The sequence below is a fragment of the Myripristis murdjan genome, chromosome 13 (assembly GCF_902150065.1).
Source record: "Myripristis murdjan chromosome 13, fMyrMur1.1, whole genome shotgun sequence".
In the NCBI taxonomy this organism is placed as follows: Eukaryota; Metazoa; Chordata; class Actinopteri; order Holocentriformes; family Holocentridae; genus Myripristis; species Myripristis murdjan.
The window spans coordinates 19,624,521-19,646,886 of record NC_043992.1 but is presented as its reverse complement, the minus strand read 5'-3'; the positions used below and the strand labels follow the sequence as shown (position 1 = coordinate 19,646,886).

The following is a 22,366-nucleotide window of genomic DNA, read 5'->3' as shown; positions in this document are numbered from 1 at the left end:
TCATCGTGCCCGTTTTGAGTGTGAACATATGATTCTGCTCTACAACATAGAGAACTGTGCATGAGCAACTGGACATGATCAGAAAATCAGTTTGTTTCTTAGCCTGCTGGTGTAAATCCATCCTAGGTCTGTACCAATGGTCAGAGAATCCACTGTGTGCATCCTGCTGCTATTGCAAAATTTGGTCACTAGAGTGCACTAGAGAGCCAAAAACATGGTGAGGAAATGGCAAAACAGCTTTGCAGAGCAGTATCCATCTCCACTGTACAGTCCTGATGCATAGACAAAAACAAGAATGGAACCTGCAAAATAAAACCAAGAGATTGCCAGCCCTTTGGTGCCTTTGTGTTCATACAACTGGGTTACAAAATAGGAGCTCAGCATTCTCAGAGGAGAACGAAAGGATGATACACCGAGAGATACATCATAGAAGAATAGCACAAAGTTTATTCAACATATAAAATGAATAAATACACATTCAATATTCTATCAAAATATGCCAGAACAGAGTTGAGACTGTACATTAGGAATATTTTTTAACACCCATAACAATAACCTAACGCACAAGGCCTTGAGGGCTTTACTAAGCAGAAAGCATCATGTAAGTCTTATGGATCTCTACCATAGTTGGTGGCAGAGGCTTGAAAACTCAGCGTGACAGCAACTGGAAAATTGTGACCCCTTATATTGTGCTTGATGAGCTATTACAATAAAGGCAAATGTTACTGAATACCTGTTATGGATAGTGTGTAAAAATATTTCAAGGCAAATTTGACACAGAAGACAAACTGGTGCAAAAAAAATGTATAGACATCAACATTTCAACCATCACTCAACTGTTTTTTTTTTTTTTTTTTTTACAAACAAAATCATTAGTAGGCCTATTTTCTTTTAGAGCCTTCAACTTTCTTGAATTTTGGTATTTGACAAAATTGGATGTAAATGTAAATGAGGTTGCTAACAAAAAAATAGACAGACTTCCTGTTTCAATTGCAAGAGAGGCTGTCATGTAGCCTAGTTAACATAATTACTCACTTATGCAGGGCTGAAACAGGATGAGTAGATAAACATATGCAAAATCAAAAACGCACACATAATTAACATGATGTTACACTCTTGACAACAGGTTGGTGACCATTTAACCATTGTAATCGCAACACTGTTTCTATAAAGCATTTAAAACAAAACTCAAAATCTCCTTTTGCTGAATTTCAGAAAAAAAATTCCTCTGTGTTTCTGGACCAAGTATGAGTGATAAAATATATACCAACATTTCTCATGCTTTTTTCCCCCAACACAGGGAATACTACACACCTACAACAACAAGACTACATTCCAAGGGCTTGGAGCCAGAGGGCTGCTTAGGTACGCTTTGAGTTTACATTGGTTTATTGGTTTATTAGGATCCCCATTAGCTGAGCGCACACACAGCAGCAATTCCTCCTGGGGTCCTCGTAAAACATAAAACACATGACAATCAAAATAAACATCCCTATTACAACCATATTGTAATTTTAGACATTTCTTTGTTGATGACTCCAAGCCCTTGATATGTGTCGATTTTAATTATTGCACCACAAGATAATATTGCATAGGATGTAAGCTGTTAACCAGCTCCTCATTGCCCAGCCATGATACTGAGTGTATAAAAATTAACTCTGCAAACAGCTCCAACACAGGAGTAAGTCACTTTAATTTGATAGGAACTGCCAATTTGTTTCATTCAAAAAGTATCATCAACACAGCTCGTACGATGTATTTCCAGTCATCTCCTCAATGTATGCCAACTGGCAGTTGTTTCGCAGGCCTTGGGGAATCATTTTATATCCACTACGGCATGAGGGGAAAATGATCTGAGCTGTAAGACACTTCCAAGAAGCTCAGACCAGAGAAAAGAAGTTGTGCTTTTCGCCTCCTGTGAGATACATGCCGGGGTAATTTCATGGAGGTGGACGCTGATTACCTTGTCAGAGTCTAACTAGCACTCCTGATTCTCGCTGCAAGTGGAGGTGACCCCAGCCTTGGACAGGAAGAGCTTGCCGCTGGGACAGACACACACTTCATAGAGACCCTGAGCATTTCCAGAAACCCCTCCTCCGCTCAGGGGCAGGCTCGGCATGCGCACCGTCTCAGCATCCAACACCAGCTGCACCACAGACAGCATGGAGAGCAAGGACATTTAAAGGAGATACTAGAGTCACATTACATCACCGAGTAAATTCAACATCCAGGAATTTGTCTTGCTAACCAGAGACAGAGACACTGAAAACTAAAAAGGGGGCAGTGTCACTTCTCATACATGCATTCAAATGACTAAGCCATGTGTGTGCGAGCAATGTGTCACAGCGTATGACTGCAGGAAGAGCATTTTGAGTGTGTAACCAGTGCACTGGTCCATAACGAAGTTACACTTACCGGAATGAGATACATACATGACATAAATTATGGAAAGGCTACATCCCTGTGGCTGAAATATTCACAGAGTACTGGTGACTCTGAGCATTCAAAAAGGTTTTTGCTATTCCCCATGACAAGTTCAGCACGAATTAACATTCATATCGTCCCCTGCAGCGAGAGAAGAGAAATGAGCGTGTCCTGCCCCGAAACTATACTGTCACATGAATGTACGGCTTCACCGAGGATGAATTTCAAAAGGTCGACAAAGTCACTGATACAAATGCATTGTGCTGCTCAGACCTGTGAGCTGCACTGTAAAAACAGTAAGTGCACAGCCTTTTAGAGACGAATGTTTTGTAACTTCAAAACATAATCAGCTGGGTGCAGCTCACAGATTAGCATCGTATTACCGAAGGCTTTCTAAAAAGAGCTCTTTATGTGCTCACGTATCAGTTGATCATGTCTAGAATCATATACACCTATTTGAATAATCCTTCTGAAAGAAATAAGACAAGGAACAAAGGGAGCATATTTACAGGAGCAATGTCACTTATGATTGCCATCCCTTCATATTCTTACTTTCTTGATTTTATGTTTTTCTTGTTGAAACAGGATTTTGAGCAGGACATGGTGCAGGAAAGGATCATTCACAAGTGCAAACCAATAGGATATCAGATTGGGAGAGAAACAAAATTTATTCGAAGGGACAGGTGGACGATAGACAATGTTTAAAGATTTGTGAGGGTTTTATTGGTTGAAATTTTAAGTTACACCCACTAGTGCAGGATGACGTCATGTGAGGTCAGTCCATGAGGACTTTAATGATGCATGATATTATTATAGTACATCCTCTGTCAGAAACAGCAAAACCAAGATCAAGCTGCCCTCGAGCAAGGCACTTAGCCTGCAACAAGACAGTGAAGCATGGTGTTGCTGAAATGTCATCTCTTTCCTGTCTCAGTAAACTAAGAGATCAAAAGAGTGCGATTTAGAAAATTTCAGGAAGTGAATGATGTTTGTCTCACCAGTCCCACGCTGGATTGCAGGATAACATCCATGTTAGAAGCCACTTCAACGTTTCCAGCCAGCGCCTTGATATGAACTCCTTTAGGTGCATCCATGCTAAGAGAGCGGGTCGGAGACTCCAACCTGAAATAAAACACTGCAGCATTAAAAACAACAGTGTCCTCTACCTGCATCTTGCTTTTTATTTTTATTAACACACTGATGTGATTTACTGAAGAGTTTCATGTGAGCAAAAATTTTAAGCATGTGCAAAACCAATGACATAACCCCTGACTGGACAAGGAGGTTGTCCAGCACCAGTGACAGGTTTTAAAGCTGACTTTGAACACTGAAAATGTTTTAGTATGATTTTTAGGGCCTGAGTGTATGAAATACCTGAAATCCCTGCTCCAAGAAACTGCTGAATTCAGTAAGTAACTTCAGCCCCCCTCACTGACAACATACAGTAAAATCCACATCAGTCATGAAGGGAAATGTGGAGAAAGATGAGGAGACAGGTTTTCAGAGGGTAATATATATATAGCATAATCCACTCCTGATCGCTTGTATTTTGTGCATTTTCTGCAAATGAGTCCACCACAAGGATGTGGTCAGCAAACAAATTATCACTAATTTCTTCCTTATGCCTTTTTATTATTTGCAGAATTCAGTCTTCATGTGTCGTAATTTCATCAACACAAAATGTTGTACAAGCTCACCTCAGGTCTTTGAGAGGTTCAGACTTTAGAACGGGAACCTCGACTGAGTGCTGGAACAGCGCTCCTTCAGGACCTGAGGGAGAAAAAAAATGAAATGAAGTGTTGAAGAGAAGATCGCATACTAGCAACTACCACAAGATCTGACCTCTGAGGATAATATCTCAGGTCTGTAACATCTTTTGTGAGCTTCCAACTCCACAGGGGATGTTTTTTAGCAGGACAGTGTGTATTCCAGTCACTTTTAGTATAATAATTCAGACAGTGCTGAAGCAGAAAGGGAGACCCAGATGAGAAAGCTCTGACAGGATTCAATCCATTTCATCATTTAACTATCTCAGTGCACCAAAGCCTTGCTTGTAGGTTTTTGGGGAACCTTTCCTCACTCAAGTGAATGTCAAAGCCTGCTGGCCAGTGTGGGTCAAAATGACCAAGACATGATGAAGCGACCAGCTGCTTCTCCCTACAACCCTAATTACCTATCACAGTGTGTGGCCAATGACCTGCCATCAATACACACACCGGACAGTGAAAGACACTGAAGGCAAAGGGAAGACAGAGAAGACTCTTTGGGTGTGGGGGAATATGTCATAAAAACTGGTTCAGTGTATCAAACGTTAATACATGAAAACATTCTGTTATTCACATGATGAATTTACCCTAGATGAGACTAATCAAAGGGTATTTCACATGTACACCGTTAAGATATCCATGGACAGTTTTGTGTTGCCAACCATAGAACATGAATGATTAGTGTGTATTTTAAGGGATAAATCACTGTATTTTCTCGGTATTTAGATGCTGTGTTGGTGCACAAATGTCTGCCACAACAACTGATGACTCCTGTTGTGTTCAAATCGGTTAATTATTTTGTTTCCCCAGTTGTAAAAAACATTTTTCCCCCCCAGGAGATGTATGACATTTCCAGGTCAGCTGGTGGCAGTCATCAGTATACCTGTGATGCGGAGTTTGTCTGTCCCAACCACGGCCATTTTGCCATCTGCGGCGAACAGCATGTTGTCATTGTTGGAGTTAATGACCAGATTCTGCGTGTGTCCCTGTGCCTCCTTTGGACCTACAACAACAACAAAAACAACAGTACAAATCACCAGAGGACCAAGACAGTTGCGTGTGATGTTACATGGATGCATTACATGAATTAAAATCTAATCATTACCCTTTTAGAATCTGTGATGCTTAGCAAGAATGATGTGACCAACCATTTTTTTCCAACAAATTTTCTCAAACACGTTAATGTAGATACATAGATGTAAGAGTCAGAGAAAGACAGGTAGATCATTCACATAATAAGACAAGCGATATAAGGGATATTTAACCCAATCCAGTGCCTTATACAGTGCATGCAATCTTCTTAAAGAATGACCTTTGCCTCAAGCAGGTGATCATTAAAAGCTCTTTAAAAGGCTTTCAGTTTTATGTTTGGATGGCCACACGGATGTGGGCTGCGTTATTTATGGCTTAATGATCAAAGACACATAATGGCACTGTGAAACATAGGAATTAGCTAGGTCATTTTTTGTCATTTTAATTATGACAAACACCTCGATGTACCCCTTAGAGCCATAAAAAAAATGCACAAATGTGAAAGTTCATGGACCTCAGGCCGTCTGTGTAATACGGAAGATTCCAGACGTGATAGCAGAGAGAAGAACGTCGGATCTAATGGATTTTAAATGGAAATCCAAGAGATTATAAATGCAAGGATGACTTCTTGTCACTGTTAATGTTGAATGAGGAATCACTGCAGGGCAAGTGTATGAATGATTTTACTATTGCCCTCATATATCAGCTGAGTACTGCGCAGTGGACAGGCGCTGTCTTCCTCCGTGTCTCTATCATGCTGTGCGTGTGTGTGTGTGTGCTTGGTGTATGTGTCTTCTTTCAGGCTCTTACCAACGAATAGGCTTCCTGTGACATCCCCGTTTTCATTGCGGGCGTTAAGCGAGACATTTTCTGATGAGTGCACCAGAAGTGAGGAATCCTGAAAAACAAAACACAATTACCCCGTGAACATCTTGTGACAGTTTCTGTTGTGACAGACTGCAACTGAAAAAAAAAGAAAAAAAAATTTTTTTTTCTTTTTCGTTTCAAGACAATAACAAAGACATCAGCTCTGATTTTGTTTAGACAGAATAACATCAAGTACAAGATACATGACACCAGAATACCCATCAAAACAGACGTGACAGCAGCATGCAAATAAAACAGGAGTTTATAAAATGAGGCGGCTCTGGCATTAAATCACCATTGTAGCTGAGGACTGTACCTTCCCAGTTAGCTGTAAGCATGCTCTGGTTATAAAAGATGACCTGACAAGCTAACTTTAATCTCAGAAAAGAGGTGGTGACTCAATAAAGCCTGGATCTCATGAGAAACCAACAGAATACATTACTGAAAGTGTCAGTCCATAAATGAGGAATACACTGCCTTTTTAATGAGGCCCATAAAGAAAGAAATAAGGCTAAAAAAAATGCTGCTAGGAGCAAGAAAACCCATAACATGTAAACAACTGCAGCAAAGTGTTCCCATCTGCTGCTCGCAGGCGTGCCATAAACTACTTTCCACCGCAAATATCCAAGAGGTTAATAGGGAGCTCTCTGCACCAGCACGTGCACGCCGAGCGGCTGCCAGATCCAGTTCATCCTGACACATTTCTCAAAAAGCAGAGTCAAAAACATTCAGTTCACTGACAACATCTGAGGGGAAACTGTTTGAGCAGCTGATTGCATTTATATTACAACAGGAAGTGTTGTCTGCACAGATTCCACAAAACAATATCTCAGTCAATATCTGTAATGCCAGTAGACTGAGTTGAAATGATGGTCAAGCAGCCAGACTGCTTAATGCAGACAGTATAAGTGCAAGTCTGAAAGAGAACAGAGGAGGGAGGAGAGCAGGACGTGGACAGAGAAGAGAGGAAGAGGGAGAGGGAGAGGGAGGAACTGCAGGGTGAAGGAGAATGTGGGAAGAGGGAAAAAACAAAAGTATGTGCAACTGATTATCTTACTTCTCTGGAGTGGATCTCATGAGCGTAGAGAGGAAGAAGGAACTCAGACTCTCCCTCCTCCAGCTTCACCCCGTCTGAGTTAACTTGCAGCATTCCCATTCCTGCCTGCAGCAGCAGCCAGAGCAAAGAGACGTGGTTACACATTCAAAAGGCACAACGAGGCATGCTTCCTTAACAACAGACGGCACATAACAAGAAATTCTGCTGCTCTGCAAAACAAAGCTGAATCTTTCATACTGTAAATCAACTCAACAGCTTTTCCTCCAAGGCCGCAATCCAAAAGTTTGGCAAGGCAGTAAGTGAAAAAATCTGATGTCACCATCCTTGACCCCATCACAGAGTTCACGGTTTTGCTTGTGTGTGAGATATGTAGCAATATACCCTCTAGGGCTTAGAGCAAACTTACAATAAACCAGCTGGGCGCTGTGTATTTCTGGTGTAGACACCTCACAGCATTTTGTGCCTTTGTGTGTGCGTATGTGTATGTGTATATGTGTGTGTGTGTGTGTGTGTGAGAGAGAGAGAAACAGAGAGAGTGTGTGGATTTGCTGTGTCTTCATTTTTCCTGCATCTACATAAATCCACAGCTGCCATCTGGATGTCAGACAAGCAGTTGACAATACTCCATGCAATAACAACACATCAACCATGCTGGAGACAGCCACATATCAATAGACGATGCAGCACAAGGAAACCCAGCGTATACTGTATCTGTGTGATAAACAGAGCATCCACAGGCAAAATAATAAGTAGAGGTTAAAAAAATGCTTACATTACGCAGAATTAGCATTAAATATAGTTTAATTTGTCTGACAAAACCTCCAGACTCAGTCAATGACATTAGGAAATCCAACAGCATGGGTTCACGCAGACCTCTGACACTGAAACATTTAAAGAAATACTCAATTTTTATTTTCCAGCGTACCCAGGCTGAGACAAGATGTTTGATACCATTTTCACCTCTGTACGTCCAGTGGTTCAGTCCCTATTTGTAGCATTTCATGTTAGCTTAGCATAAAGACTTGAAGTCTATGGGAGTCAATAGCCTAGCTCTGTCAAAGTGAAAAAATAAACCTTTCAGCTACTCCGAAGCTGTCTTATTTACACATTGTATCATGTGTATTTGAAACACATGACTTGGGACTTAAAAATAAAAACAAAACAAAACAAGTCATTTTAGAAGAAGTTTGATGGTGGAAATGTAGCTAACTGCTGAACACATTTATCCTTTTATCTGTCGTAGTAATTGGCACTCTGCTCAAGATATATAAAGATCCAGCACAAATCAACTTCCTCTAAATGACTCTTGTTCTTTTTTAAGACATCTTTTTCAAATCCCGATGATACACTGTGTAAATAAGAGAGTTGCTGTAAGGATGTTTTTTTCACTTTGACAGAGGTAGGCTAATGACTCCCATATACTTCAAGTCTTTATGCTAAGCTAACATGAAATGCTACCCATAGGGAACTGAACATCTTGTGTCAATCTGGATAAGTTGGAAAAGGGGTATCAAAACATAGTGTAGTGTAGTAGAGTATTTCTTTAGCATATTAAGAAAGAAAGAAAGAACAAAAGAAAGAAAGAAAGAAAGAAAGAAAGATGGAAAATGATCACAGAAAAAAAAAGTGAGTTAAGCTGCATACCGAGTTGAACCACATCACCCTGAGGATCCAGATGGTGAGGGCAAAGTTGACCACCAGGATGATGATGAGCAACAGGACAAAGAGATAGAGGCAGCGCTTCCTCCAGCCATAGATGCCGATCTTGTAGACGTTTTCGGGCGACAGCCTGGGAACGCTGCTGCCCTGGGTGGTGGTGACATACTGCTCCCGCACCATCTGCCGGCTGGGACGCACACATGTAACAAGTCATGGAAAGGAATGCAACAACTACCCTCCCAGGCTATTTGGTGTGATTGACCAGAGCATGCCATGGATTATAGTGGGAACGCTGGTGAAATTAAAGCAATGTATCAAAGACCATGGAAAGGAAGGTTAATGTATGTCATGAATCACGGCAGTATGCGGGCTTGTGCACACTGAATTCATTATTCAATAAGTGCTGTTTTTCCTTGTTTTGCCAGCTTTATTGTGTGGACACTGCCTCTCTGTATCTCTTTACACACACAGTGCACAGTGTGTCTCTCATGAGCTCATGCACTGATCTGGCGGATATCTGGCTCGAGCACCAATGGAAAAGTTGACTGACTTTCCAGCAGTTTTTCTGACATAGCTAAGGGCAAAGGAAAATGCCACTTATTCCAGTGCCGAGGCAGTACTTTCTGGCTCCACAGCAGGCTATCAATGAAAAAAAAAAAAAAAAAAGGAAAAAAATACAGGGAGTGGATGTCAGCACATTTCAAACCACAGTGAATTATATAAGATGTGACACCAACAGTCATTTTCTGGATTCAGTTCACGAGTGGAAATTGAACTCCAACCGCCAGAATGCAGAACCTGTAAGCGCGCCCCCAGTCAGCAGATTTGCACCATCTGACATAGTGTCAACAGGGGACCTCAGTGACAGATTTCCCAGTGACACAGGGAGTGTGTGTCGAACACAGTGGTGCAGACAGAGGACTGCTCCTGCGTCACAGATATAGAGGAGGGACTGGCATCATTTTCAATGGACTAATCATCTTTATTAGCTGCACTCACTAAAGACAAGAACATGAAAAACATGCTGTCAGTTCATTTGAAAACACACCCACCGAGAGTGATAACGGTGGAAATATCTTCACCTGTGTATTCTGAGTTGGGAGCCAAAAATAAAACTCTACAGAAAGACAGCCCTCTGCAAACAGACTGCACCCAAACTCCATCAGCTCCCCAAAGGCACCTCTGTTCTCATTCTTGCCATCACATCTTGACTCGATGGCAAAAACTTATCTAGACAAATGTGTATCTATATCATATAGGCAGTGTGTTTCATCCGTGACAAGGGCCAGGGCCCAGTGGCCATGCTGATTTACATACGGGACAGATGCTGTAGCTTATTGCCACAGTAAACACGGTTTCCATCATGTTTAAGGAGCTACTTTTCATGACAAACACATATTCTTCCTTGACATTAACAGATGCTCAGCCATGGGGGAACATCATCCTGTTGGTCTAACAATGATGCCACTGCCAGAAAAGAGGTGTGTGGACTGTGCTTACATGTATAGTTAATATAGGACAGCTCTGTTGTGGATTTATATTCTGCGAACATTTGTACCAAGCTAAAATAAGATGTGGTTTTATGAATAATGAGTTAAACACCACTCTCATCCCTCTCCCTCCCCATCCCCTGCACACCTCTATCACCTGTATATCTTTAGCAACTACAGCAAGAGACAATGGCTAAAAGTAAACATCCTCGCCGCTGGGGTCTGAGCTCTCTAGGGTCCAGGAGAAGACGTTTCACAGAGAGGATGATAAACACCGAGTCACCATGGCCACAAACAGCCTGGTTCCTGCTGTTTGCAGTAAACACAGGGAGGAGGTGTGTTGGCATAAAGGGTTGAGAGTATCTCTCTATGACAAAGCCCACCTCACCACAGGACCTGTCACATGGCCTCCGCGCCCAGCTGTGATGAATAGGCCTTATTTCACAACCAAACAAATTAATCTTGCCCCCTAAAATTTACCTTGCACTATTTCTAAAAGGGGAGGGGCACTGAGGGCTGATAAGGACCAGGTTATATAGAATGCTTATTTATTTGTCCATATCTCGCTTCATTTATATTCATTAATCGGACTTGTGAGAATGAGACATAATGACAAATTGAATCTCAGCAGCGCTACAGCGACTTACCACGAGTGCGAGCGACAATATGGCATAACTCTGCTCTTATAGATATGGGGCTGGTTTTATGAACATGCTTTCATCCTAGGTTTAAACTTGGGATGTTTTTCCAAGGCTGATGTCCACTGAGGAATAAAAAGAAGCACTAAGATTAATCAGTGTCTGTGAAACTGGCCTGTGCACTGCCCCCCATATCCCCAATACACCTATTAACAAATGCAGATCATTTGTGTGCAAACAGTGATCGGCCCACTCTGCAGTTTGGGTAAATGAACAGCCAGCGTGAAAGCAGCTCTGAATTTGTTCATTATGATGTTAATGAATTTGATCTAACCCGCTCTAATTAATTTAAATGAGAGCATTAAGAGGCCTCTTACTCCGACACTGGAGAAAAAGGGAAGCAGCTTGAGGATGAATCTTTAAAGGCGTCTTCCAGCTCTGGTTTCAGTGCACACCAGCCCAGCCACAGACTGATTCTTCCATAGCAACCCAAATAAACATTCCTCGAACAACCTTACCACCGGGGCACCAAGGCAGGAATGCTAAATTTATGTGACTCATGATCCAAAATATAGCCTGACCTTACAGGCTTTAAGAGAACACAGGGTTTTTGATGTTTTACCACGTCCATGCCTTTATTCCACAGGCTCTCCAGTATGGGAAAATGCATTGACAAAGGACCATTCATCTCAATGATCTCTCATTCTCAATCTAAGTCAACTTTAATCTGTAATGGCTGCAGCTAGTTTGAGAAGCTTTGCCAGTATGGATCCTAACCACATGAGTGATTGCTAAATGCCTATTTCAAAGGCTTTGCAGCCCTCTAATATTGTCCTCCCCTCCTGAGATAAAGAGTATTAGGTTCAGCACTTAGACATTTTACCAGGGCTATTTATCTTAGGCCACCCTCTCAATTAACCTTAAATGAGTGATACTCCCTGCCTCGTTCTGTCTCTCTGTATGTGACCTCTAACCGAGAGAGCTTCCCAGGCAGGAAAGGACAGGCAAACTGCTTGTCCAAAATCACCCAGGGTCTGGCTGTAATTGAGAATCCAGGCGTCTCTCTGAGCCACAAGCTTGACCCGACCAGATGCCAGAAGTTTCAGACAGAGAGAGAGAGAGCATCACACAAAGTAACAATATGATTTGCTCAAACTGTTTAGCTGGAGGACATCTGCCTGTAAGACCAGAACGAGAACAAAACTCAAAGGAGCTCAGATGTTGAGCAGAGGGAGAACGCTGAGCGCGGGGCTGCCAGCTGAAGTTTTCTGTCTGTCTGTCTATTAAGTTGCTGTCTTCATGTCTCCACTCTGCTGTAAAGCCTGAACCTCTAAAAATAGGACACGGCATTGTGAACTAAATTTAAAAAGAGCCACAGGATACACACGCGCGCACACACACACATACACACACACATACACAGAGTTCCTGAATTAAATTAATGAACAATGATATGACACTTAGATATGAACATTACTCATAAGACAAACAAACCATTAGTGAGTGGCTCTTAACGCAAAAGTTATTTTGGTAATTCACTATTGCTGGCCATGTAGGGAAAAACTGTGGATCGCTGGAAACCAAATCCAAAACTGTCTCTGCAAGGACATCAAACACAGCTCAGCACGAGACAGACTTAAGCCAGAAAACAAGAAAAACAGAACAGCAGCACAGATAAACAGGTACAGTAGGTCAAAGTTTAGGTTGAAAAATATTTGAACTTTATCTACAGGGAGGGAGTGAGGGAGGGAGACATGACAGAGACTTGATGCTCTGAACTCACACTGAGAAATCACAATGACAGCTGATAAGGGGGAAAAAAAGGGCAACATGGCTTACCTTAGTAGCAGTCGTCTTTCCTATGCAACAGTGAGCAGAGCTGGAGCTGGTGTGAGCGGCTTAAGAGGCAGCAGTGCTGGAGCTCCTTACACGTCTGTCAGCCACTCAACAGCTGCGTGCCATAAATCCAGCTATGGAAGTGCCTCAGCTAATCACCACAAGACGGCGCTCCTACCCCCCCTGCATACCCACCCTAACTGTCTCTCTCTCTCTCTTTCTCTCTGACTCTGCCCGGGGCTTCCCCTCTGTACACACATTTCATTATCATCAGAGTGTGTGTGTGATATATAGAGGGAGGGAGAGAGAGAGAGAGAGAGAGAGAGAGAGAGAGAGAGAGACAGCAGAATTAACCATCTCCGGAGAGGCTCTGTCTCCAGAGGAGTCACCCGCAGGGAGGCGAAACAGGGCTCTGACACAATCTGGAGTCTGCCATTTATTGTCATGCATGCCAGTGAGTCACTTCCACTGCCCAGCCCAAAGGCTCCAGTCCAGTCCGGTCTAATTTGAGACTTCAGTCATGGCTCTCAACACAAAGTTAAGCTGTTCCCTCAGATAGCCGCGCTGTGTGACAGCCGGGCAGGACGGGCTGGACCTCTACAGGGGCAGCAGTCAGTTGGTGTGGCGGAGCAGAGACAGGCAACAAGCAGAGGGTATTAATAGACAGAGGGGTGTAATTGCAGCAGTGCCTGAAATTCAAGCACTGCATTGAGACTGTTCTGTTTTACATGGGGCTTTTTGCATCACTATACACTCATAAAACATGATTAATTTGCAAAATACTGTCTATCCCTTTTGGAAGGAAAAAATATCAGTCGCTGGAGTTGATCCTTCCATGTCATAAATAATCAGGCTGTTAGAAAGGATGAATGTGAAAATTAATGACAGAAGTTTTCTATATCGATGTGTTGTTAAACTCCAAGAGAAGGAGTTCTTTCCTTTTCAAACTGCAGACACCTCATTTGGGAATGAAATAGTTTGCAGAGCAGCCCACTTTAAAAGAGAACTGGAGAAGATATAAGCAAAACCTGCATTTTCAAACTAAAGATTATAAATTTAAAAAAAAAAAGAAAGAAAGAAAGAAAGAAACATATTTAGAGTAATTTTCTGGGATTACATTTAGATTGTAAATTAAAATATAAAATGTTTCAGGGATAATGAATCCACAAAATCTACCTATTAGTGAGTGTGTTACTTTACCATCCCCTTATATTAAGTGTGTCCATTGTAACTCTGTTCATTTGCATTTCTGTGCTTTTTTTCTTGAATAAAATCTAAATACAAAATAAAAGGTGGCAGCTGGCTATCCACAAAACAATAATCCTTGTTTGTTTTTAGTAATACAGTCCAGGAAAGTCTTCAATTATGAATAGGTTGTTTCTTTTCAGTCAGTATTGACTGCACTACCTGACAAAATTAGGAGTAATTTGAATTCTGTAGATGAGAAGCCCCATGGATTTACTTCAGGCACACTCGCAGCGAGCCAAGGATCTAAGTTAAAATGCCACTGCCAATGCTCAATTTGAATTCTGTGTGAAGAGTTTCCCAGTGGAGTAGACACTAGCAGCATCTTATGTTACCAGAAGTAAATCCACTATAGATTATAGCACCACACACAATCATATTTCATTAGATCCACAAAGGACATGGAGTCTGTTTTCAAAAATGCTCATGTGCAGAACCAATTTGATGGGACATTTTAAAACATACACATCTTACCAAATTAGTAATCCAACAAGGCTGCAAAACAATTAAGACGACTTGTCAATAAACTGCCTCAGTATCATCCAATACTGGGATTAATCAAGCACTCCCACTCTGAATAAATCACAGGCCACTGATGGTTGCTCTCTGACCTTGTGCCAGTGGGCCACAGGGTCACAGGACACAACCAGACCCTCCATATCATGTGGATCTTGACTATCAAATCCAGTTTTGTGAAGGGACATGAGGCGAGCCGTTTCTGCAACACGAATTCAGTGTGTCTCGCATGCCCTCGTCTCATCCAAACAGAAAAGGTGTCAGTAATTGTTTTTTTGTTCTCGCAGGCTCACTTGCCAGAGGAGCAGCCGCTGGCCGCTAGGTGGCGCATCTATCAGCCGAGTGCGTCCCGCAGTTTGTTTTGCCAAGACAGCCGGAGGGAAGAGACATCTGACAGCATCCATCACACGGCTCCTCTATCATCCATGCCCCCAGCTAGCGCGGCTGACAGTGAAGATAGCTTCTTCATTTCATACCATTTCTTATCAATAAGTCATAACCCCGCGCTGCCCGTGGCGGCTCGCAGCATGGAAACACACGCGCATGATGAATCTCCTGCACAAAGTTAAAAACAACCCACCTCACACCCAAACTGCATCCCGCCAGTCAGGACGGCCCTTTCATTCTACCGGATCACAGCACCGAGTCCACGGTGTGAAGGCGGTGCTGGAGTTTATAACAACACAGGTGTGATGATGGTCAGTGAACACAACGCGCCAACCGAGGTGTGCAAAATCCGGCTGCAGGGAGTCGCGAGCCCCCACAAGCCCGCCTGCAGCGCCCAGCACACACCCACTGCTTTTGTGTAAGGTAACTGCGGGTTTTCAAAGGCTGTAAAGTCTATTATAGTATCAGCAGTTGTGACAGGAGTTTAGGCATCTTCTGCATTAATACTGTAGAATGTCATTTCTTGATTTGGTTTAATCACATCACATTTTGAGTCAAAAAAAAAAAAAAAAAAAAAAAAAAAAAGCACATAATGGTAGATACAAATTGCCAAAACGGTAGGCAAATCAGATGTTGAAGAGTTTTGTAGAGCAGTGTTTGAACCTTTTTGGTGTCAAGGGCCCCCAGGTTGATACACATCAGGCCCCAGACCGTGTTTGATCAGATGTTGCCTCGGGGATCCCACCTGGTAATATTTAGTTGTTCCATAACTGTCTGTACTGCAGGCTGGCAGATTAACAGTCGAGTGTGAAGACTATGTGCTGAATAGTCAATGTTATAATTTACTTAACCAGGCTAACTTCGAGCCAGTGAAATTAATATTCCACATTTTTTTGGGAACACCTGGAAGCCCCTCAAGGACTCCTGGGGGTCCCCGAACTCCAGGTTGAGAACTGCTGATTTATACACAGAAAATGAAGACTCAGACAAGACTTGTCTTTACAGTTTTTATTCACCTTTCATTACAAACAGCTCATCACAGTAAACAGTAGAACCTGGAAAACAAAGAAAAAACAGATGCATTTCAGTTTCAGTTCATATTCCAGTTACATCCAAACACCATGAGGATATGAATACACACCTGCTTATGCTTTCTCTGTTGCTGCCTCCTCATCTCCTCCCTTGGTGTTACGTGTGTAGATCAGCTGTGCTCTGTGTTTGGACACCAGTTTGATCATGCCTGGGAAATAAAACATGAATCATGTTAGACAATTTTGTAAGTCACCTTGCAACAGGGCATCATTTTACTCCAGCACATCGACTTGACCACTAAAAAAAAAAAGTCACAGTGCTCCCATCTGCAACTGCAACTTGTGAGATCGATGTGAAACATGTCTGAGATTAGGACAAAGCCAGTCTATTTTTCCTCCTTATTCATTTTGTGCTTAATCGTGTTATGTCTGTCATTTGCATAATTCTCAGTTGTCTGTAGTTCTCAAGGTCAGATGTTCTCCTGCCATCTGGAAAAAAGCAATTCATTTCAGTCAGGTATAAAAACATCTTCTTAAAACATGAATACCTGAGTAAGGGTAATCCATCACATTAAGCATGCTGCCTCTATTTTGAGAAAAACATTTTTATTGTTCTGCTCTTGTACTTGAGAAAACAGTGAAACAGGCTGTAAGTCATTAGACAGGCTTTGTCCTTCAAACTGTCACAGTGACAATGTAAACGCCACATGCTGCATTCATTCCCAGGTTACCCAGAGTGACAAGAAATTCTGCAAAACACCGGCAACATGCTTTTGTTTTCCCAAAGACCCAAGTAGCTGATTCAGCCGTCTCTCCACAAATTGAATCATCACCATAGAAATGTTCAATTTAAACATCAGTTCAGGGACAAATTACCTGGCAGCAGTGTGTGTTCACAGCACAGCCTTAACAATACAGCCTACTTTCAAGGTGGCATTACAATGCCTCAAACTCCTGCAAGTGGTGTTCACAAATCTGCTGCTTCAGTTGGGAAGAAGTGCTTCTCTGGCAATAGTTTTGCTTTTTAAGCATAACCTAATTTGTAATCCTCCAAGAAATATTGTCTAATTCACCAATATGATAGGACTATTCTTCAGATGTATAAAGGCCATTTTCAATTTGTGATTTTTTGTAATACACAGCAAGACATGGATGTGCAGGTGCCCCCACAGCAGTGTCATTAAGTGAGAAATGATAACTATGAACTCAAAGTGAAAGTCAATATTAGCCATTATGAGTTTTTGTTCTGTTATTGACAGAAAATAAGAGGCAGTTTCCACCTGTGTTTGCTTTACATCTGGTGGGAGGTGAGAATGCACCACATGTACAGACATTTGCTATTGCACCATTTGCTCTGCGTATCTTTTCAGCAATTTTAACTTTGTCGTGTTATCACGTTTGGGAAGATGACACCACATCATAGTCTATCCTTGGGCAAGTCATTTTTAACAAGACCATGCCTTTTCTGATCAAAATGCTTGACAAACTGTTGCCAAGTGACGTAACGGCAGACTGATTTAAATATGACAGAGCACCAATATGTGCGCTGAGGTGAAGATCCCTGAAGTCAAAAGGATGCTGTCAGCTGGATGTGGAGGAACATGAGACAGCACAGCCCAAAATCCATGTGGCTGCAGAGAAACCAGCGGAGTCCACATTATTAACTTTCACAGTATTTATCAGTGTGGGCTGCTATAAGTGAGGATGGCACATACTAGGCAGTTGAAATTTGCTGTGCTCTAACAAAATATGTTCCTTGGTGTTTATACATGAGAAAACAGTGGATCCAAAAGATGTTCACTATTTTTGGATGTTACAGCAGAATCAGTCATGTCTGATTCTGCAAAAACTAATACATTTGACTTCCAGAGTGAAACCTCTGTGACAAAGTTGTCTCACATATAAGAGCTAATCTTATAGAAGTTTAAGATCTCACCGACTTTGTATTGTATTAAGACAACTTCGGCAAATTAATAAGTAAAACCGTTCTCTATTAAGAGGTGGCTATATTTTTTTCAAGGCTTCAATTCTGCATTCAAGGTTAGGGACTAAACTTTATGAATTTCAGAGAAAACGTTCACCCAATTTGTTGTTCACATTCACTAAAACATTTCCACGGATCCACTTTAAAACTTATTAAATTTAGAGAAAAGGCAAATCTGAATGGGGATTCCCCATGATTCATTTTTTACAATATAGCATGAAAAAAAATTCATAAAGTGCCAACTTAGTGTGACGTGGCAGAAATGTTGCGTTGCATCACTTTGTGCATTCATTAAAATATTTAATATCATGCATGTGCAAATACTTTATGAAGTATTCACACATTGGAGGGTCAGTCATCCAGATAGATTAATATCTGACCTCCACCAAACTCGGGTGTATAAAAATCACCAAGTAAAGGGGGATGCAAAGCTAGCAGGCACACCGCCTTGACCTTTGGCCCACATTTCCAATCAAAACGGCCTATCAAGTCGATCACCTGTGCTCTGACGTAAATATCAATCTTAAGTTTCCAGATCAAATGAGCACGATTTTCATTGACAGGTAGATGAGGTGAAAGTCACCTTTGGCGAGCAGCTCCTGGAGGGCGTTCCTGGCCAGAGAGCCGCGGATCTTCAGCCTCTCAGACACAACGGCAGGGGTGATGAGTTTGTAGTTGGGAACTTCCTTGTACAACTTGTCGTAGGTGGCCTTGTCGAAGAGGACCAGGTTGTTGAGCTTGTCCCTCACTTTTCCCTTGGACCACTTCTGCTCAGCGGAACAGAAGTAGTTTAGTGTGAATACAAACAATACTCACTGGACCAGAACAAACTGCTGACCAATATTTGACAATTACACATCATATTAAAAGGAACACATGAAAACTGCCAAATGCTAACTTTATGTTACTGGTAATGACAGGCGTACCTTCTTCTTGGCTTTGCCTCCAGACTTGTTGACTGGGTCCTTGTCCTTCTTGGACTTCCCAGAGTCCTTCTTCTTGTCTTGCTTGGGAGGCTAAAAGCAGAGAATAAGAGTCATTTTCCTTCTTTCTCTTACTCTGAAGTACCCCATTTCTATGACACCTGGGAGTATATACCTCAGGTCCAATGTGGGACGTTATTTAAAGCTGATATAATTCAGTCCTGGCAGGCGGGCGAGCCAGCAGCCTATAGCTTGCTAGTTTTACTGGCATGTGAAGGCCTCGCCTGCGTTCTGTGCGGGTTATTCTAAATAAATTACTAACAAATATAGCCTCCATGTTTCCGTAATTGCCGGTTAATGTAATACAAGCACTACATTTACAGACATATTTACTGACACGAGTCTACACCTCTGCATGCCAAGTTTGCTCGGCTCAATTTCTGGAAGTACAGAGCAGCACAAAAGCATGGTGGCGCTTAGCAGAGCTAGCTAGCCACCGAGCAGGCGACTCTCAAGATAATAACTACTTCGTCTAACCTATTTCTTCCACCTGAAGTGGAGCATAATCCCGGGGCAAGATATTCCGATTAACTAAAGTTGCTACGGCGCCGGAAAAGTACCCGTAAGTTACAATTTATTTCAACAAAACGTGTGATAACTATCCTCACCATGTTTCCTCGTCAAGATGTCGGAGCGAAAGGAAGTTCACCCGTGCCAAAGCCCCTTAGACAACCCGTGCATGCGGAAATGCAGGCGGGGTGTTATGGGAAATGGAGTTTCTACTGTGTTTAACTGTTTGCACAGCTGTTTTTAAATTATTTATTTTAGTCATTATAATATATTGAATACACTGTCACCACTGATAATAATACAGGGAAGAAAGTATCACATAAACGATTTTAATTTTGATTTTTCCTGTCTGACATGGTCACATGACACTCTTTCAGCTGGGTAGGGGTGTAAGCAAACATGGCGATCTTTAGTGTGTATGTGGTGAACAAGGCCGGAGGTTTAATCTACCAATATGACAACTATGTTCCGAGAGCCGAGGCGGAGAAAACATTCAGCTATCCTCTAGATTTGGTGCTGAAGATCCACGATGAGAAGGTTGTCGTCTCGTTTGGACAGCGGGACGGGATCCGAGGTAAACATTTAAGTCTTAACCATGAAGTCCGGTTGGTGGGCTCATTGTCATATTAGCATATTTTAACTGACACATTTACTTGGTGTGGCAGTTAAAAGCTGTCTTTACCTGCAGGTTACACTGACATGCAGATTTAAAGTGTTACGACAGGGGTAAAACTGTATATACGTCAAACACTGAGGCATAACAACTCAATGAATGGAGTGTGCATCCCCAAAAACGATAGCCATTATCATCAACAATTTATTAGTCTGTGTTATATATTGTCTGTAGTGCATTGCTGAATAGTGGCATGGATAATAGTGGCTTTGATAATGGTGTAGACTTCTTATTTTGTCATATAATAGCTGGATCATTTACAAAAAAGGCTTGATATTTAAATAGTGTCCCTCTAAAAGTCATTGATGTGAGTTATAAACGCCCAGTAAGCTGTTATTGCTGACTGTAATATGTCTTGGTGTCATCCTGTATATAGTGGGCCATGCAGTGCTGTCTATCAATGGAGTGGATGTGATTGGCAAGAACACAGCGGATGGCAAGGACATCATTGAGTATTTGAAAGATGCCTCCAACTATCCAGTGTCCATCCGGTTTGGACGGGCCCGGCTGAGCTCCAACGAGAAGCTGATGTTGGCATCCATGTTCCACTCGTGAGTCACGTATCCCTGGTTCATATTCATACATGTTGATGATGATTGATCCGTGAGCAACACACTGAATGCCCTACTGGCCTCAGGAGCTGGTTTCTGTCAGCTTACCTGTTTGTACTGCTGTGTGTGTGTCTGTCCCAGATTGTTTGCCATCGGCTCACAGTTGTCTCCTGAAGTCGGCAGCTCAGGGATTGAGATGCTGGAGACCGATGTCTTCAAGCTGCACTGCTATCAAACGCTCACAGGTCAGTGATGTGAACTGGTGTCGTTTCAGAGGGAAACTATGGGGACTGAAGGTACTGAATCAGTAGGTCTGGGTGTCCCAGTGAAATAGAATAATGTAAAAGTGTGTAAAAGCTGTGATGCAATGGTAATACTTTGAGACTATGAAATTGTTTTTAAAATGAATTATGACTAAGACATTAAAAAACAGTTTGCATATCTGCCTCTTCAACTAAGGAATTATACACTGCCTCAGAATGTTGTTGTGTTAGTGCTTTTTTTCATCTACTTGCACAGTCATGTTGTATTTTAAAAAGTATATAAAGATACATTTTTAACTGGTAATAAATGTCATTGAGGGGTCATGTGGGTTGTCTTTGCCGGAATATAGTGAAGGAAGGGTTGCCATGTCTGTTTAGACCTTCTTGCTTTTCCCAACATCTCTTATTGAATTTTCTCCATCTATAAAGTACAAGAGAACTCTGTAAGCCAGGTTTCAAACCAAGGGCATATCTCTTTGCTCTACACCTTAAGAATAATTATCTTCGCGATGACCATTCCCTGATCGACAAAGATTTCCTATGTCTTAGAGTTTCTACCTGTTGCGACCAGCTGAGAATGGCCGTTTCTGGATTGGCAGGGAGATCATGTCCAAATGTGTTAGTGCTTTTACAGCCCATAATGCAGTCCATATTAATTCAGTTCATTTTCCAGGCTAGTGCACATCGCCCATTAGACCTGTCTTGTTCACTTATTTTAAGTTTCTTACACAATCCGTTTTAAAATTGACCTTTCTTACCAAATGGCTCATTCTTGTTTGTTTCAGGGATAAAGTTCATCGTGCTGGCAGACCCTCGCCAGTCCGGCATTGATGCCCTGCTTAGGAAGATTTATGAGATCTATTCAGATTTTGCCCTGAAGAACCCTTTCTATTCTCTGGAAATGCCTATCAGGTAACAGGGAGAGGAAGATGCTTCCCTCCAAGCTGCTGTATCTGTGTCATTAAATCAGTGTTTAATGCTTGAGGATGTTTCCTTTGACATGTCAGGGATCACGTGTTAATCTAACACCTGTACACTGAATAACGGTGTGGCCTTTGGTGTAAATTACTGTAAATGTTTTATCTCTTGACTTTCAGGTGTGAACTCTTTGATCAGAATTTGAAGAGTGCATTGGAGATCGCAGAGAAAGCCGGCAACTTTGGAGCCGGATCCTGAAGCAGAGAGGACGAGACAGACAACACTGGTAGTTTGCTCAAACTCTGTCACTCTGAATATCTGCAACCAAAACAAAATAATTGGATTTACAACTGTGAAGCAAGCACTGTTGCATTTGTGAGTGAGGGATAAGAAGCAGCTCCTCTGTTTATCTCAACTGCGTTTGGACTTATTGACACATTGTAAATACTGAATGTTTTGTAAATACTTGAATATTAAACTCACTCATGTATGTAACCTTTTCATTCTGTATCATATTTTTGTCTGTATTTAGGCTT

General features: G+C 41.9%; 3 protein-coding genes across 3 annotated transcripts; 1 reads left to right on the top strand and 2 right to left on the bottom strand.

Annotated features, from left to right (window-relative positions):
* Positions 1 to 839: 839 nt before the first annotated feature.
* Positions 840 to 12,871, bottom strand: sgcg (sarcoglycan, gamma). The gene is made up of 8 exons (XM_030066768.1): positions 12,773 to 12,871; positions 8,791 to 8,992; positions 7,147 to 7,251; positions 6,033 to 6,120; positions 5,074 to 5,193; positions 4,122 to 4,194; positions 3,423 to 3,546; positions 840 to 2,146 (listed from the first exon to the last, which is right to left on the bottom strand). Exons 2-8 carry the CDS (start codon positions 8,983 to 8,985, stop codon positions 1,979 to 1,981), a joined length of 873 nt encoding a protein of 290 aa, XP_029922628.1. The 5' UTR covers positions 8,986 to 8,992; positions 12,773 to 12,871; the 3' UTR covers positions 840 to 1,978.
* Positions 12,872 to 15,910: 3,039 nt separating this feature from the next.
* rps25 (ribosomal protein S25) lies at positions 15,911 to 19,645 on the bottom strand. Its single transcript, XM_030067238.1, has 5 exons — positions 19,524 to 19,645; positions 18,859 to 18,948; positions 18,516 to 18,699; positions 16,059 to 16,157; positions 15,911 to 15,972 (listed from the first exon to the last, which is right to left on the bottom strand). Exons 1-4 carry the CDS (start codon positions 19,524 to 19,526, stop codon positions 16,063 to 16,065), a joined length of 372 nt encoding a protein of 123 aa, XP_029923098.1. The 5' UTR covers positions 19,527 to 19,645; the 3' UTR covers positions 15,911 to 15,972; positions 16,059 to 16,062.
* A 157-nt stretch (positions 19,646 to 19,802) lies between these two features.
* trappc4 (trafficking protein particle complex subunit 4) lies at positions 19,803 to 22,333 on the top strand. The gene is made up of 5 exons (XM_030067237.1): positions 19,803 to 19,999; positions 20,475 to 20,649; positions 20,791 to 20,894; positions 21,698 to 21,824; positions 22,010 to 22,333. The coding sequence occupies exons 1-5, from the start codon at positions 19,825 to 19,827 to the stop codon at positions 22,086 to 22,088; spliced, it is 660 nt and encodes a 219-aa protein (XP_029923097.1). The 5' UTR covers positions 19,803 to 19,824; the 3' UTR covers positions 22,089 to 22,333.
* The last annotated feature ends 33 nt before the right edge of the window (positions 22,334 to 22,366 follow it).